At 35.4% G+C, this 16,794-nt stretch overlaps 1 protein-coding gene across 1 annotated transcript; it reads right to left on the reverse strand.

Annotated features, from left to right (window-relative positions):
* Nucleotides 1-13,729: 13,729 nt before the first annotated feature.
* On the reverse strand, nt 13,730-15,613 carry LOC145138832 (protein trichome birefringence-like 34). Its single transcript, XM_079072852.1, has 5 exons — nt 15,192-15,613; nt 14,909-15,086; nt 14,614-14,810; nt 14,329-14,496; nt 13,730-14,249 (listed from the first exon to the last, which is right to left on the reverse strand). Exons 1-5 carry the CDS (start codon nt 15,611-15,613, stop codon nt 13,883-13,885), a joined length of 1,332 nt encoding a protein of 443 aa, XP_078928978.1. The 3' UTR covers nt 13,730-13,882.
* Between the last annotated feature and the right edge of the window lie 1,181 nt (nt 15,614-16,794).

The following is a 16,794-nucleotide window of genomic DNA, read 5'->3' on the forward strand; positions in this document are numbered from 1 at the left end:
GGTGTGAACATTTGAATTTGTTGAATATTATTTGTGGATTTTGTTTATGTTTTTAACATTATAAAATCGTTACACTTATTTTATTCATTTATCAATTAATTATTCCAAGTTTAAAATAATTTTAAGTGATCTCCCCACCGTGCCAAATCATCCAATAGCGGTGTGTAGGACGGAGGGTGCGGTTACACTTATTTTCTATTTTGGACTTAGACTTTAATTGAATCGACTATGAAAAATTAATAACACTCATTTCTAATTCATATAATTATTAATTCTGAAACCGGAAGCGATCATTTTTTTTAATTGAATTAAAATCATATATTTTTTGTTTGTCATCATATTTATAAATCTCAAATTAATCATTATTTCTTTATCGTTAAATCAAAATAGTAACTAAACTATTAACCATAAGCTCATCTGGATCCGACCCTTACTTACCACTCGCTAGATTAGTGGAAATAAGGTTTATTTTTGACGCGACAACGACCGCTCGTCAAATTTTGGCGTCGTTGCCGGGGAGCTATTGCGCTTAATATTTAGTTATTTATTTTGATTTTTATTTTAAATTAAAAAAAAAATTTTAAAAAAAAAATTAAAAACAAAATTTTTGATAAATTTTTTTTCACATTTTCTTTCTAGTTGTTTATTTGATATATATATATATATATATATATATATATATATATATATATATATATATATATATATATATATATATTAGTATAATTTTCTAATATATATATAAAATAAAAAAAAAATCACAATTTTTTTTTTGATTTTTAAGTATAATTTCGAAAATATATATAAAAAAAATATAATTTTTTTTTTCTTTTTTTTATTTGATTTTTTTTTAACTTCGAAAATATATAAAAAAAAATATAAAAAATACATATAAAAAAAATTTATTTGATTCTTATAGTCTTTATTTATAATTGTTAAATTCCTTTTACGCGTTTGTATTTTTTTTTTTGTTGTGCATGCATACTCGTTATTCGAGACGATCCTCTCCATTGCTTTTTAACTCAGAAATCGAAAGAGCGGCAAGAAGAAATCGTGTTACTCACCGCGCCTTAATTTTTGAAGAAGCCAACAAAACCGACGACAAGATGACAGACCGAAAAACCATGAGAGATTTTGCACGACCCTCACTTGACGAGACCAAATCATGCATTAAACGACCTGAAGTAGGAGCTACAACTTTTGAGATCAAGATGCATGTGATCCAAATGGTGCAAAATAGTGCGCAATTTGATGGCTCACCCGATAGTGACCCCAATACACACATCACTAGTTTCTTGGACATTTGTGACATGTTCAAGATGGATGGAGTAACTGAAGATGCAATCCGACTACGCCTCTTTCCTTTCTCTCTACGAGGCCGTGCCAAGAGGTGGTTCTCAACATTACCCGCTGAATCCATCACCACTTGGGAAGACTTGGCTGACAAATTCCTAACCAAGTACTTTCCACCATCAAAGACAAACATGATCATCAATGAAATCCTTTCATTTCAAGCTGAAGATGGCGAATCGCTATACGAAGCATGGGAAAGATACCGAGAGCTACTCCAAAGATGCCCACATCATGAGCTACCTATGTGGAGGCAGGTCCAAACATTCTTCAATAGTTTGGACATTCATACACAACAATCACTCCATGCAGCTGCCGGAGGTTCCATAAGGAACAAAACACCAGAAGAAACTTATGAACTCATAGATGAAATGGCAATGAATGGCAGTCCCGCTCATTCGATCCACTATCGTGGCAACAAAAACAAACAACTTAAATTTGAGAGTGTAAATCAAACCGATGAAGTGCTGACTGAAGTCCTTTCCCAAATACGGAAACTGACAACTGAAATCAGTCAACTTAAACAAAACCCTCAATCTAATGTTCAAACTGTTTGCAGTTTATGTGAAGGACCACACAAGACTAAAGACTGCAGAAAAGGGAACATGTTCGCTCAAAACAATGATAAAGTTGAAGAAGTCTTTTATTCTTCCGGTGATCAGGCTGACTTGAATGAAGAAAGGCGAAATTTCTATAGACCACAACAACAACACAATCAATTCAACAACCAAAGCAACAATGACCGATGGAGGAACAACAACAATTCAAGTTCAAATTGGCGGAACAACAACAACAACTTCAACCCCTGGCAAGGCAACAAGGTCAGCAACAACAATTCGGGCCAATCCAGTCAAAATCAACATCATGGGCCAGTTTCTTCTCAAGCAAATCATGGAAAGACAAGTGAACCATACCATGATAAGCAAATGGAACAAATGATGAACATGATGAAGGAAAGTCTCAAGCAAAATGAAATTAACTCCAAATCAATTTCAATACTTGAGAAGCAATTGGGACAAATAGCAGAGCAAATAAATCGGCGACCACCTGGCAACCTTCCGGGCACCACGCAAGTAAATCCTCAACACTCAAGAGCTTCAACTAGCAACACCACCACCACCAACACCAACAACAACGCACATCTAAATGAGGTAACTATTCTACGTAGTGGTAAATCATATGATAATCAAGTGCATAAGCCTACACCAAACTCGTTAAAAAATCCTGATGAGGTTTTAGTGGAGGATTATGTATCTTCTGATAATGAAAGTGAAAAGACTCTTAAAACACCAATTGAACCAGAACATAAATTGAAAGGAAAATTGCATGAGTCGGAACTGTCTAAAGTTGGGGAAGGACATGTGGAGACAAATACCACCCCTTACCCAATAGCTTTGAAAAGCCCAGAAAAACAAGTTTTTAAAAAAAATGATGATATTTGGGAAACTTTTCGACAAGTCAAAATTAACATCCCACTTATCGATGCCATTAAGCAAATTCCGGCTTATGCTAAATTCCTCAAAGATTTATGTACTCAAAAGAGACGTCACCGAATTCCAACAAAATCAAACGGTACAGCACATGTTAGTGCCGCTTTGACAGGAATACTTCCACCCAAATTAAAAGATCCTGGAGCACCTTTAATTATAATTGAAATTGGAAACATAAAAATCAAAAAGGCACTTCTTGATCTTGGAGCAAGTATCAATGTCCTTCCTGGTAGTTTATATGATAAATATGACCTTGGCCCATTGCAACCAACTCACATTACTGTGTCCATGGCCGATTTGTCACTTAAATTACCACGGGGGATGTTGCCTGATGTCATAGTCAAGGTGGAAGATTTTTATTACCCAGTTGACTTCATAGTTATGGACTCTGAAAAACACTTCAAGGACAAACAACAAAATGTCATTCTCGGTCGTCCCTTTTTAGCAACTATAAATGCTCAAATTAGTTGTCGAGATGGTGCAATTGACGTGACTTTTGGCAACCGCAAGTTGAGACTACAAGCCTTTGGACCGAACGCTAACTCTCCAGATCATAATGATTGCTTTATGATAGACACCATCGGGGATTGTGTTCACGAGCATACCGCAAATATGCTCCTAGACATAACCAATGATTTGGAGGATGTTTTTTGTGACAGTGACAGATCTCAATCAATTGAAGATCAAAAAGAGTTTCTGAATGCTATCCATGGTCGCACGTCAACTTGGTCAAATAATTTTGATGATCTCCCAGATTCAATTGATTCAATGATAAAGCCATCATTGGAAGAACCACCAACATTGGAATTGAAGTTGTTACCGAAGCATTTGAAATATGCCTTTTTGGGAGAAAATCAAACGCTTCCGGTGATCATTGCATCAGATTTGACAGAGGAACAAGAACAAGCATTACTGAAGGTGCTTAACACATACAAAGCCGCAGTTGGATGGACAATTGCCGATCTTAAGGGAATAAGCCCAGCAGTTTACATGCATAGAATCATTACCGAACCGTCGACAAAACCATCAAGAGAGACGCAAAGAAGATCGAACCCTAATATGAGGGAAGTCGTGAAGAAAGAAGTGTTAAAGTGGTTAGATGCCGGAATCATCTACCCAATCTCTGACAGTGTATGGGTTAGCCCAACGCAAACCGTTCCAAAGAAAGCTGGCGTCACGATCGTAGAAACTTCAAGTGGTGAAAAGATAACCACTCGGTCGGTAACCGGGTGGCGGGTTTGTATTGATTATCGCAAATTAAATACTGCCACTTTAAAAGACCATTTTCCTTTACCTTTCATTGACCAAATAATAGAGAAATTATCAGGTTAAAAGTTTTATTGTTTTCTGGATGGGTATTCTGGATACAATCAAATACCTATACATCCTGAAGACCAAGCCAAAACTACTTTTACATGTCCCTATGGTACTTTCGCATTCCGACGAATGCCATTCGGATTATGTAATGCCCCTGCCACTTTTCAAAGATTAATGACTAGTATTTTTTCAGACATGGTCGGGGAGTCCTTGGAAATTTTTATGGATGATTTCTCTATTTTTGGATCAACATTTGACACATGTCTCCAACAATTGGTAAAAATTTTGAAACGTTGCACGGAGACAAACTTGGTTTTAAGTTGGGAGAAAAGTCATTTCATGGTTAAAGAAGGAGTTGTACTTGGGCATGTTGTTTCTGAAAGAGGATTTGAAGTTGACCATGCCAAAGTACAACTCATTTCCTTACTACCACCTCCCACAAATGTCAAAGGCGTGAGATCTTTTCTTGGACATGCAGGTTTTTATAGACGATTCATCAAAAATTTTAGTGCGATTTCAAAACCTTTATGCAATTTGCTCTCTAAAGACGCACCATTTTCTTTTGATGAATCGTGTATGAAATCCTTTCAAAATCTAAAGGGACAACTTTCCCAAGCACCAATATTGCGATCACCTGATTGGTCACAACCTTTTGAAATCATGTGTGACGCAAGTGATTATGCGGTTGGTGCTGTATTGGGGCAACGGGTGAATAAAAAGCCCGTTGTAATCTCTTATGCTAGCAAAACTTTTTCCGATATACAATTGAATTACACAACAACGGAAAAAGAGTTGTTAGCAGTTGTCTTTGCTTTAGACAAATTTCGCTCATATGTTTGGGGGTCAAAAGTTGTTGTTTTTACGGACCATAGTGCTTTGCGTCATCTCATGCAAAAGAAAGATGCAAAACCGAGGCTTATTAGATGGATATTGCTACTACAAGAATTTGACTTAGAAATTCAGGATAAGAAAGGAAGTGATAATGTAGTAGCTGATCACTTGTCCAGACTCCCCATTGATGTATCAAGCACTTTCAAGGAAGAAATTCGGGATACCTTTCCCGATGAACAATTATTGAACATCAATGGATTACCTTGGTTTGCTAATATTGTGAATTATTTGGCTACAGGAAAAATACCAGAGTATTGGACAAAGCAAAAGATGAAACATTTCATGGCACAAGCAAAACGGTTTATTTGGGACAATCCAGACTTATTCAAGATTGGACCAGATCAAATAATTCGGAGATGTGTCCCTGACCATGAAATTCAAGATTTATTGGCTCATTGTCACTCATACGCATGTGGAGGACATTTCAGTGCTCAAAAGACAGGTCACAGAGTTCTAGACACGGGTTTCTTCTGGCCAACAATTTTTCGTGATGCGCATGTGCTTGTTAAATCCTGTTTGAAATGCCAACAAGTTGGGGGGATCTCAAAAAGAGACCAAATGCCATTAAACCCCATCTTGGTTGTTGAAATATTTGATGTGTGGGGAATTGACTTTATGCGTCCTTTTCCAACTTCTTTCGGCAATATTTATATTTTGGTGGCTGTCGATTATGTCTCAAAGTGGATTGAAGCCGAGGCCACCAAAACAAATGATCACCATGTTGTTTGTAAGTTTGTCAAGAAAAATATTTTTGTGAGACATGGTATCCCTCGTGTGATCATCAGTGATGGGGGGTCACATTTTAAAAACTTTAAATTTGGCAAACTACTCAAACAATATGGTGTGAATCATAGAATTGCCACACCTTACCACCCTCAAACAAGTGGTCAAGTGGAAGTGTCTAATCGACAGATCAAAGAAATTTTACAAAAAACCGTTAGACCTGACCGCAAAGACTGGTCACTTCGACTAGACGATGCGCTTTGGGCCTATCGGACTGCTTTCAAAACACCGATTGGCACAACCCCTTATAGACTTGTTTATGGAAAAGGATGTCACTTACCGGTTGAGTTAGCACATCGAGCATTGTGGGCCATCAAAGAAGTAAATTTGGAGTATGATCAAGCAGGAAAGGAACGAAAACTACAATTGAGTGAACTGGAAGAACTCCGGGATGAGGCATACAATAATGCTGTCACATATAAGTCCAAGATGAAAGCATTCCACGATGCAAAATTAAAGATCAAAACTTTTGAAAAAGGACAAAAAGTGTGGCTATTTAATTCACGATTAAAGCTTTTTCCCGGGAAATTGAAAAGCAAATGGTCAGGACCATATGAAGTAGTTGATGTCACACCTCACGGAGCGATTGAGATCAAAGATGAAAAAGGCGGTGAGTCATTCAAAGTAAACGGGCATCGCCTCAAGCCCTATATTTCATCCGCCACACGACATGAGGTACAAGTAGAACGGGTTGACTTTTTACAAGAACAACCCACTTACGTCATCTAGTTTTTGCTTCGAGGTAACACGTCTGGCTGAAGACGTTAAACTTAGCGCTACTTCGGGAGGCAACCCGAGAACTTTGTGGGCATGTTCACTGCAAACCCTCACGAGACTTCACTCGTCCATTAGGGTAACCTAGGGGTTTAAAAGGCTTGTTGCACATGCCAAGTGCAATCGCGATCCTCAGCGAAAATGATGGATTTATTTTATTTGGTGTGTTTGTGGTTTATTTCATTTTATTGTTTTATGGTTTTCTTTTGTGTTTTACATCGAGGACGATGCAAAGTTTAAAGTTGGGGAGGTATACTTAAATGAGAAAAAGGCGACAAACCAAATATGCTGCAATTTTTGGTTTTGATGGAGCCCAACAAGAAAAAAAAATTCAACATTTTTCTCTTATTTTTGAAGATATAAAAGCCTCCTCTACCAAGAACTATCAGGTGATCTCGATTTTTTGTTTGTTTTGTGTGATTTTTTTTAATATAAATAAGAAATTATCCCAAAAAGGAAAGAATGTAATTGTGTTAGTATGTTAGTGTGCTTTTACCAAATTATAGCAGGAAACATAAAAAAAAACATTTTGAAGCACCAATTAGTATTACTTGTATGGATATAGAAACAAACAATAGGATGCATAACAGTGAGAAAGTGGACCGTAACAGACTGATACATTTCATGCAGTAGATCAGCTTTCTAGAACTTGTTTTAACTCTATTTTAAGAATACTTAATATCAAAATGATAAAGGCAATTCATTTATTTTTATTTTTAGCCAATTAACCCTTAAGCCTACCCATTTGTATTTAAAATCCCTGTTGTTAACCACTTTGAGCCTTAGCCTGTTCGTTTCTTAAGCAGATTTAAGCCATATCCCAAACACTTTCCTACCATGTCTTTCGACTTTATAAGCAAAGTTTTATCATTTCCGTGTATGTATTTGTTATATATATTGTTCATATTTTAGCGAGTCAAATAAATTGTGAAATTTCAGAAAATTTCTCTTGCTTGGTTCTAAAAAATTGGTTTAAGTTTAAAGTTGTATGATGTGAGATTTTTTATGTGTTATTTGTTATTTTTAGAAAATCAAATTTTAGAAACAAATCTAAAGTTTGAGCTTCCATATTTTGATATATATCTGTTGTGTTAAAAAAAAATGTTAAAAATAAAAGTATAGCGTTAGTGAAGGTTAGTTAGAAATATTTTATATGTTTGTAAACGTTTGCAATTTTTGTTTCAAGTTGAGTCCATATATATACACTTTGGGGTTTTGCTGTGCAAAAAAAAAAAAAAAAAAAAAAAAAAAAAAAAAAAGAAAGAAAGAAAGAAAAGAAAACCAGAACCAAACATTTTAGTTTGAATAACTTTTGTGTTTTTATTAATAATACAATTTTAATTTGAAATGACATATTCAAATAATGTCATGATTTTTAAGTTGAACATAATCCAAAAAGATTTTTGTCTTATCTAAACATTTTGAGTCATTTTAGATAAGTTGTAGATGTTATTAATGTTTGTATATAGTTGTATTGTATTTATCGAGTTGTAATAATTATCTTTGTTGTGCTCTTAAAGTCTAAAAGACCAAGTCACCAATCCAAAAACATCCCTACCCTACCCTTAGCCAAACATTACAACCTGAAAGTCCTTTTGATTGATATTTAAGTAGTCACTAAGTAGAGGTAGATCAAGCCTATGGTAAAGCGATATCTTTAAATCGACCTTGATTGTAAACACGTCTCCACTTCAAAGAAAGAAATGTGACCTCATCCTAACATTTGTTGTTATATCTTGATTAGGTGGTATTGATTGGTGTTATTTAATTCTGTTATGGTTCCATGTGAAAACTAGTTTATAATTCATATCTTTAGTTTTCAAAAACATCAAAGAAGTTTTCTAGCACGCAAATCAATTACATTTGGATCTTTCTCGGGACGAGAAAGAGATAAGTTGGGGAGGTTTGATCGGTATATTTTACATCACGCTTAATATACTATAATTTATGTAAAATAACCGATTTTATCTAAGAATGGTGCTACTTTGACATGTATTTGAATTATGTTTGTAGGTGGTAAATATGATGAAAATGGTACAAAAAGATGCAAAAAGAAGTTCAAGGAATTACACGAAGAGAAATCAAGATTGAAAACAAAAGAATTGAAGATGTTCGGGTTTGGAAAGACGAGAAAACAAAATAAAAAAATGAAAAATTGTATTTTTAAAATAATTATAATTTAATTAAAATGATTTATTTAGGAAATAATAATTTTATTATTTTCTAAATAATTTAATTTAATTAAATGTATTTTTAATAAAATCAAAATAAAAATAATATATAAAAATCATGTTTTTTTAAAAATAAAAATAAAAAGAATTTAAATTAATTAATGAGGTTTAATTAAAATAGATTATTGGGAATTAATTATTTAATTTCTAAAAAATTTATATTAATTAAATTAATTTAATTTAATTTAATTCACAAAAAGAAAAAAAAATATAAAAGGAAAAATTTCGGAATGAGCCCAAACCCGGAGCCCAAACCCAGAAGCCCAAAAGCTCGCGACCCAGATCCGAAGATCCGAGCCCGATCCGGAGACCGCCCCGCAATCCAGATGCTCTCACAGTGAAACCCGGCTCCGACCCGGGTTGGATCCGCGCTTTTATCCGCACGTGACGTCATCGATGACGTCGTCCGATCCATATCCGCTTTGATCCGGCTCCGACCCGCCCCGTTGCCGCCCCGTTTCTACTCACAGAAGATCCGCGTCTCGACCCAACTCGGACCCGATCTGGACCCGCGAAAAATGGCCCTAAACGACGCCGTTTTGATGCCAGCTCCAAGTGCTTGTGCCATGTGCTGAACCTACGGGTTTTCCTATCTTTTAAACACTTTCCAACCAATTTTAACCACTTTTTCACCACTTTTCCTATTTTAAACTCAAATTCTTTCCAACAAAAACCAAATAATTCCATCTTTTTAATTCTTTTGAATTCTTTTTCATAAGATTTAGATTGGATCTTAGGTCCAATCTAAAAGCTTAATATTCCTAGCTTTATTTCATTCTTTTTGATATTTAATTTTCCAAAAATTCACTATAAATACCACCTCAAAATCACCATTTCAAACACACCTCTTACCTCTAAGACACCTCTTACATTCTTACACACCCTCTTATACCTCTTATACCAACCTACTTTCATACCACCACCTTCTTTAGGAAATTTCTATATTTTTTTGGAAGCATTTTAGTCTTCCAAATTCTTTTCTTTTTCCAAGAATTCAAGCCATCAAAGATTCAAGACTTTTCAAGATTCAAGATCAAGACATCAAGAATTCAAGAATACAAATATGAGTTTGTATAAGTCTACAATGCGCGACTAAATCCTCTCGTGATCGCAACCGGGAGTAGGTTTTAATTCTTACTTATTGTATTATTTTTGGGTGTGAACATTTGAATTTGTTGAATATTATTTGTGGATTTTGTTTATGTTTTTAACATTATAAAATCGTTACACTTATTTTATTCATTTATCAATTAATTATTCCAAGTTTAAAATAATTTTAAGTGATCTCCCCACCGTGCCAAATCATCCAATAGCGGTGTGTAGGACGGAGGGTGCGGTTACACTTATTTTCTATTTTGGACTTAGACTTTAATTGAATCGACTATGAAAAATTAATAACACTCATTTCTAATTCATATAATTATTAATTCTGAAACCGGAAGCGATCATTTTTTTTAATTGAATTAAAATCATATATTTTTTGTTTGTCATCATATTTATAAATCTCAAATTAATCATTATTTCTTTATCGTTAAATCAAAATAGTAACTAAACTATTAACCATAAGCTCATCTGGATCCGACCCTTACTTACCACTCGCTAGATTAGTGGAAATAAGGTTTATTTTTGACGCGACAACGACCGCTCGTCAGGCTGCATACTGCTAAGTCGAAACTTCTAAAAATCATAACTTCCTCATACGAAGTCAGATTTAGACGTTCTTTTTATATACGCTCTCGGTTTAACATATTCTACGACTTTCGTTTAGATCACTAAGGCTAGATATCGCTCTATCTTAAATTCGTATTTTACGTCATTCAGCGTCGTGCCGGTTCTGTCGCGAAACTTCGACAGGTCATAACTTCTTCGTTATAACTCGGATTTCAGCATTCTTTATATATTCGGAAACCTCGTCATGACCACTACCACATCCTTCATAGATATTAGGATTATCTAACATTTCGTTTTGACACTTATTTTTATCCTTAATTCATTTACGTCACACAATTAAGCACAAAACACATAATACTCAAATAATACATCTTTATTATTTCAAAACGGGTTACAAAGGTTAACCTAGACTGTTACATCATCATTAATGACAAGCCCTGAAACACGGGCGTTACAATATATATATATATATATATATATATATATATATATATATATATATATATATATATATGTGTGTGTGTGTGTGTGTGTATATATATATATATATATATATATATATATATATATATATATATATATATATATATATATATATATATATATATCAATGCTCAACTGAGAGAACAGAAAAGGTTGATAATTCGCGAATATATTTGGGCCACACATTTCACTTTTGCCGCTTAAAAGCTCAGCGTATCGGGACAACGAAAAAGTTAATAATCATATATGAATAAGTATATATATATATATATATATATATATATATATATATATATATATATATATATATATATATATATATATAAAAGCTGATTAAACTTAGCAACAGTAACTTTATGTATTATATTCACATATAATTATTCATATATGATTATTCAAATGTGTCTATTTACAAGTTATTATTCATATTGGATTATGTCGGTTGATAGAAAAGGTGGTGGTAGTGGCATGGGTAGCAGTGGCTACGGTAATGCTGATAGTGGTAGTAACGGAGGTGTTAGTAGTAAAGGTGGCGATGGTGGTGGTATCGGTGGGTGCTGGAGGTGTTGGTGGTAATGAAGGTGACGAAGGTTGTGGTAGAGGTGGTGGTGGTTTGTGGCAGAGGTGGCGGTGATGATTTGATTTTGGTGTTTGTGATGGTGGGGCGGCGGTGTGGCAGAGGTGATGGTAGATGTTGGGGAGGTGGTAATGGTAGAGGAGAGGGAAGGTGGTGACATTGTTCGTAATATCCTTATATGAATATACTTAATTTTATATCCACAAATGAGGAGAGGGAAGGTGGTGGCGCTGATCATTGGTGGGGTACCTTCCATGTCTCTTCATTCTGTTAGAGATCACCACCTCCAGTCAGACCACCAAAACCATTGCTGACGGCGATACACTAGAAGTATCCAGTACGACTTCATCGGTGAAAAAAATGAGAGATGAACCATTTGGTCTATCTCCTTCCTCAAGAATGGATTCATCTATGTCCTTTTTCGACGTTGACATCCGACTGTGGCTAGGGTCTTCTGCCTCTTGTTTGTTACTGGCAAGAACGGGCTGAAGTCAAAATGACGACCTCCATTTGTGAAGGGGTGAAACGAGAATGAAGATGACGTCAATGCTGTGACAATAAACCCTAGTGTCATCCTCTTGTCGTCAAAAAACCCTTAGATCTCTAGTAACTCCGTCAGAAAACCCCTAGATTTCATTTCCAGGCAGTGGTTTCGAAGAAGGTGAAAGATAGATCTGAAGCATTATGGTGGTGCTGTAACTCGATTTTCGTAGATCTATGGAGGGTTTTTAGATCGACGACGAGAGTTTTCAGATAGAAGGTGATACAGATGGATCTGGCGAGGGTGGTTTTTGACGACGGGGGGCTCGATTTTCATTGACTGGTAAGGAATTGGATTTTCATCAGCTAGAGCTCTAGAGAAGCTTGCGCTAGGTTTGCAAATGACGACAGAGACTCTTGTTTCAGGATGTGGTGGTGGCGGCGTTGGGACGTTTGCTCCAACAAGAAAGTGGCGGTTCCGACAAAAGGAATTCATCTGAAAAGTGTTTTTTTTTTTTTTTTTTTTTGTGAATATATTGTAAGAGAAAGAGAGAGAGGGAGAGGGGGGAGTTTTGTTTTGTGTGTGTGTGTGTTTTTTTAAATGAAAAATCAAAATAAAGGCAATTTCATCATTTTAAGTATTTTTAGAATTTTTTTTGAATAAAACTCGCAACAAAATCAAAGTTTGGACCGGTGGTCTTTAGTCCAAAAATTTTTGGACTAAAATGACATTTTTCGACAAATCATAGGGACCAAATTTGCAATTTTGTCTATTATTTAATATATATGTAATTATAAACAACTTATCAATGTATTTTTATTCATTATTTTCAGATATTTTACCACATAACAGTAACTACTTGTAACTACTTTGAAATTTAAAAGATGAAGGTTTATCTATATAACGGGTTCTTGTACCCGTCTCAAGGTGGTCTCCAAACTTTTCGTTTTTTTGCGGCCCGGTCTCTTTCTATAGTGGTTCAGTGATGGTGATTTGCGGGATCGGCCCAATATATGCCTATTTGTGCACATCTAGCAGATATTCATGTCTCAGCCAAAAATCCAATATATACAATCCTATCTTAATGTATCCGAAATCTGGTAATAAAATATCTGTTCCCATCCGGTTTCAGCTAAATCCGACTTTTGGGCACATAATCTCTTTAGCAATAAGCCTATTATCAACCTATAATTATCATAAAACCCATGAGTTAACATGACATTCACCGACTCATCATGTGCAATTTTGGCCCAACTGGTATTGAGGTAGTTTTATCAAGAATTTCAGTTTTCAATTGTTCTCAAAGTTTTAGGCAAATCGCATGATTATAGAGATTTCTTAAATCAAGTAGTTTTTTTTAAGAAATGACTATTAGTGAGTTTAATTTTTGCTGAAAATTTGAAATTGTACCGGCACCACGCACTTGCCAAAAGTATTTTTTTTTTATTTTTTTTACAAGGTGTACAGTTATACTTATAAAAGTTATTAAATAATATTTCGAGTATCTCCATATGCCTATACATGATTTTGTTTTTTTACATCCGATGTGCGTCAAATTTCATGCTAGCTAGTTTACAAAATCTTATCTTTGAGGAACAAACTGAAATAAATAAATCAATATGTAGTGATAACTTTTTTAACTTGCATCTCGTAAACGGTAATAATATATTTATTAGTTCAATGAACTACATATTAAAAAGCGTGAATGAACAGAAGTACATATTTTGAGTATTCTACTAGGCTAATAACCTAAAATATCACGAATCTCACCACTGCAAAAAAACTAATCCCGAATGGTTTGGTATTATCTTTCAGGCTTCATATATAGCATTGCTTATTGGTATGCGATTGCTGTTGATGGAAAAATGTAAGCCAATAAAAGTTCATTCCAAATATCAGGAACTCCAGGAAGGCACCAGTGTGCACAATCTGAAATACTATGTGGTTTCTTCTTTTGATCTTCGGTGAAGGGACGCCATAGTTTCCTGTAAATAGTAGGATGTGCATCTCTTCTGGCTTGTGTTAGTTGTGTTATATTTATCATTTGCACATTCACTCCCTTGGCTTTCAGTTTGCTCAACGATGATTCCAATATTATCAGTATATTGGGATCTGTTCCAATTTCCCAAAATCTGTAATCCACTAATGGCTCCGTTTCTCCATAACAGGTTTCATGCTTCTTGCCTCCCCAATCTGTAGCCCTGCAAAATGAAGAAAGAAACATAGACATTCAGTGTGAAAATGATCCAATACATAAATTTATTCTTGTTTTATATATACCACGCATGAGCTGCTGTATGACCCATGTAGAACAACTTGGTTTTCGAAGGATTGATGTTGGCATGAACCCATTTGGACCATGTTTCGAGAACCATCTTGTAGGCACGAGGACTATCGACAACTTCAACCACTTGATTAGGACCACCCATTAACGATCCAGCACTCTTCCTGATTTGGAAACGAAAAGAAACATAACTTCATGAGTTCGCTAAAATATTGAAGGAAACATCGGATTCTTATTAGTATAAGAATTTTGTGAGGTGATACTTTACGTTATCTACTTACAAGAGAGTCACTGTGGGTAATCTCCACCAAAGACATGAATTAAATATGATTACATCAGCATCAACCCAATGCTTTGCATGTTTCTCAATAGCTTTGCTTCGAATAACTCGAAGGTGAGCACGATGGTCAAATGGATCATCTCCGTTTGATTCTACTAGCATCGGAGCCCAGTAGTAATCAACTGAGATATTGTAGTCCTGTATTGATTTAATTTAACTAGCGATTAATTGCATGTATGATATATAAACACCCTTTGCGAATTTAAAAGATAGAGCAAACGAAAAATACGACTTACATGGGCTCTGAAGGAATACAAGGTACCATTGAGACCTTTTGAGTTAACCTCCTTTTTCCCTGGAATTGATGATTGGAGCATGCAAATCATCGAATCCCATTGGTTCCTGTTTATCGAATCCCCCACAAACAATAGCCTCTTACCCCTCAGTCTCTTTACCACTGCTTCACCATCAAACCTATATATTGCAAACAAGAAAAAACATTAGAAAACTAAAGATAACAAAAGAAGATTAGCAACATTGGACATTCAAGATTGTCTCAAGCGTGAGAGAGAAAGAGACCTAGGGAAGTCGCAGTCATTAGGTTGCCACCTCCATTGTTGATACTTTGAATCCTTTCTGCCATAGGTTAGGCAAGCTAGATCACCATTCAGATAAGGGCACTCATGTTCTTTATACAAAGGGTAATGACTTTTGTTATCATGAACCCATCTTCCCGAGAACAAATCACAGCTGTCCGTTGAAGATGGAGGTGCAATGTTCAGTGTTCTCGGATCATCAAAAACTGGTGTACTTGTATTTATGTTAGTCGTTGTACTCGTAGGATCAGTAACCTTAACCTTGCTAATGATCAGTACTGCATCTAGATTATTGTTTCTGAAAAATCTTAATGTTGCTAATCCTCCAAGGAAGAATATGAATAAGCAACAATGGAACATGGTCTTCATGTCCCATGATCCCATTGAATAATGCTTGATCCCCATCTCTCTCCTTCTCTTGTTCTCTCTTATTATTTATATTAGTAAGACACAGTAAGCAAACAAGGGTGGATCCACTGTACTAGGTTTGAATATGTTGACTCAAGCTCACATTTTCCGTCAATTAAACCAAAAGAATGTTAATTAACAGTTTTTTTATATAAATACTTGAGTAAATTACTGAAATCGTCCCTATGGTTTGATTAAAATTACGTGTTTGGTCCCTAACCTTTTTTTTGCACTCGGACCATCCTTATGGTTCGGTTTTGTTACGGATTTAGTCCTTATCAGTAGTGTAATGACATTAATACCCTTATATATTTCTTTTTTTAATTTTTGTAATTTATTTATTATTTTTTTTAAAAAGGAAAAAAAACGGGATCGTCTGTCCCTTTCTCCTTTCTCTTCCAGCAACCTACAACACCACTACCCACCTCATCGGTAACTTGCACCACCACCCACCCATCACAATCATCGTCGGAAAATGAATAACGGAAGCTCAAATTTGCATAAACCAAATGCAAAACCACGACTGCAACCCTAGAAAACCACCACTCATCCTAACTGAAACCACCATTACAACCCTGTAAAACACCACTGCCATCCAAATCATTGCGACCCTCATTCGAAAATTGATACTAGAAAATCAAAATGAGTAACAAAATCATGAGCCCTATATGAAAATAAAAAAGAAAAGCAAAACTCATAAACCAAATCAAGTTAAAACCCTAGTAACCATAATCAAAGTTAACCCATGTAACCAAAATCGAAATTGATTTCTTCAGATGAAGACTCCCGAAACCATGATTGAAATCGATTTCTAGGTGAGGCTGATTTTTCTTTCAGGGTAGAGAATCTAGATAGAGACAAATCGATTTCTGGGTGACCCATGAGACAGATCGATTTGGCCATCAACCATAGTCGTCGATTGAATCGATTTCAGGAAGAAAGAGAGATCAGATTCAGTATTAGATGGAAAGCCCTACATTCATTTGCAGGTTTGAGATTCCATGGGTAGTCGATGGCACTGGATGTTGATGGTAATGATGTTGAACTGCATCGAAGTGTTTTTTTGTGAGAGGAGTTGATCATCAGTCTCATGGGTGGCAGAGGGGCGGCGACGGACTGTCAGGATCGCTAGTCTTGGTGGTGGAAATCCACTGCTCCGGTGAGAATAAACTTAAAGG

This window comes from Lactuca virosa, chromosome 9 (assembly GCF_052849685.1).
Source record: "Lactuca virosa cultivar CGN04683 chromosome 9, Lactuca_virosa_CGN04683_v6, whole genome shotgun sequence".
In the NCBI taxonomy this organism is placed as follows: Eukaryota; Viridiplantae; Streptophyta; class Magnoliopsida; order Asterales; family Asteraceae; genus Lactuca; species Lactuca virosa.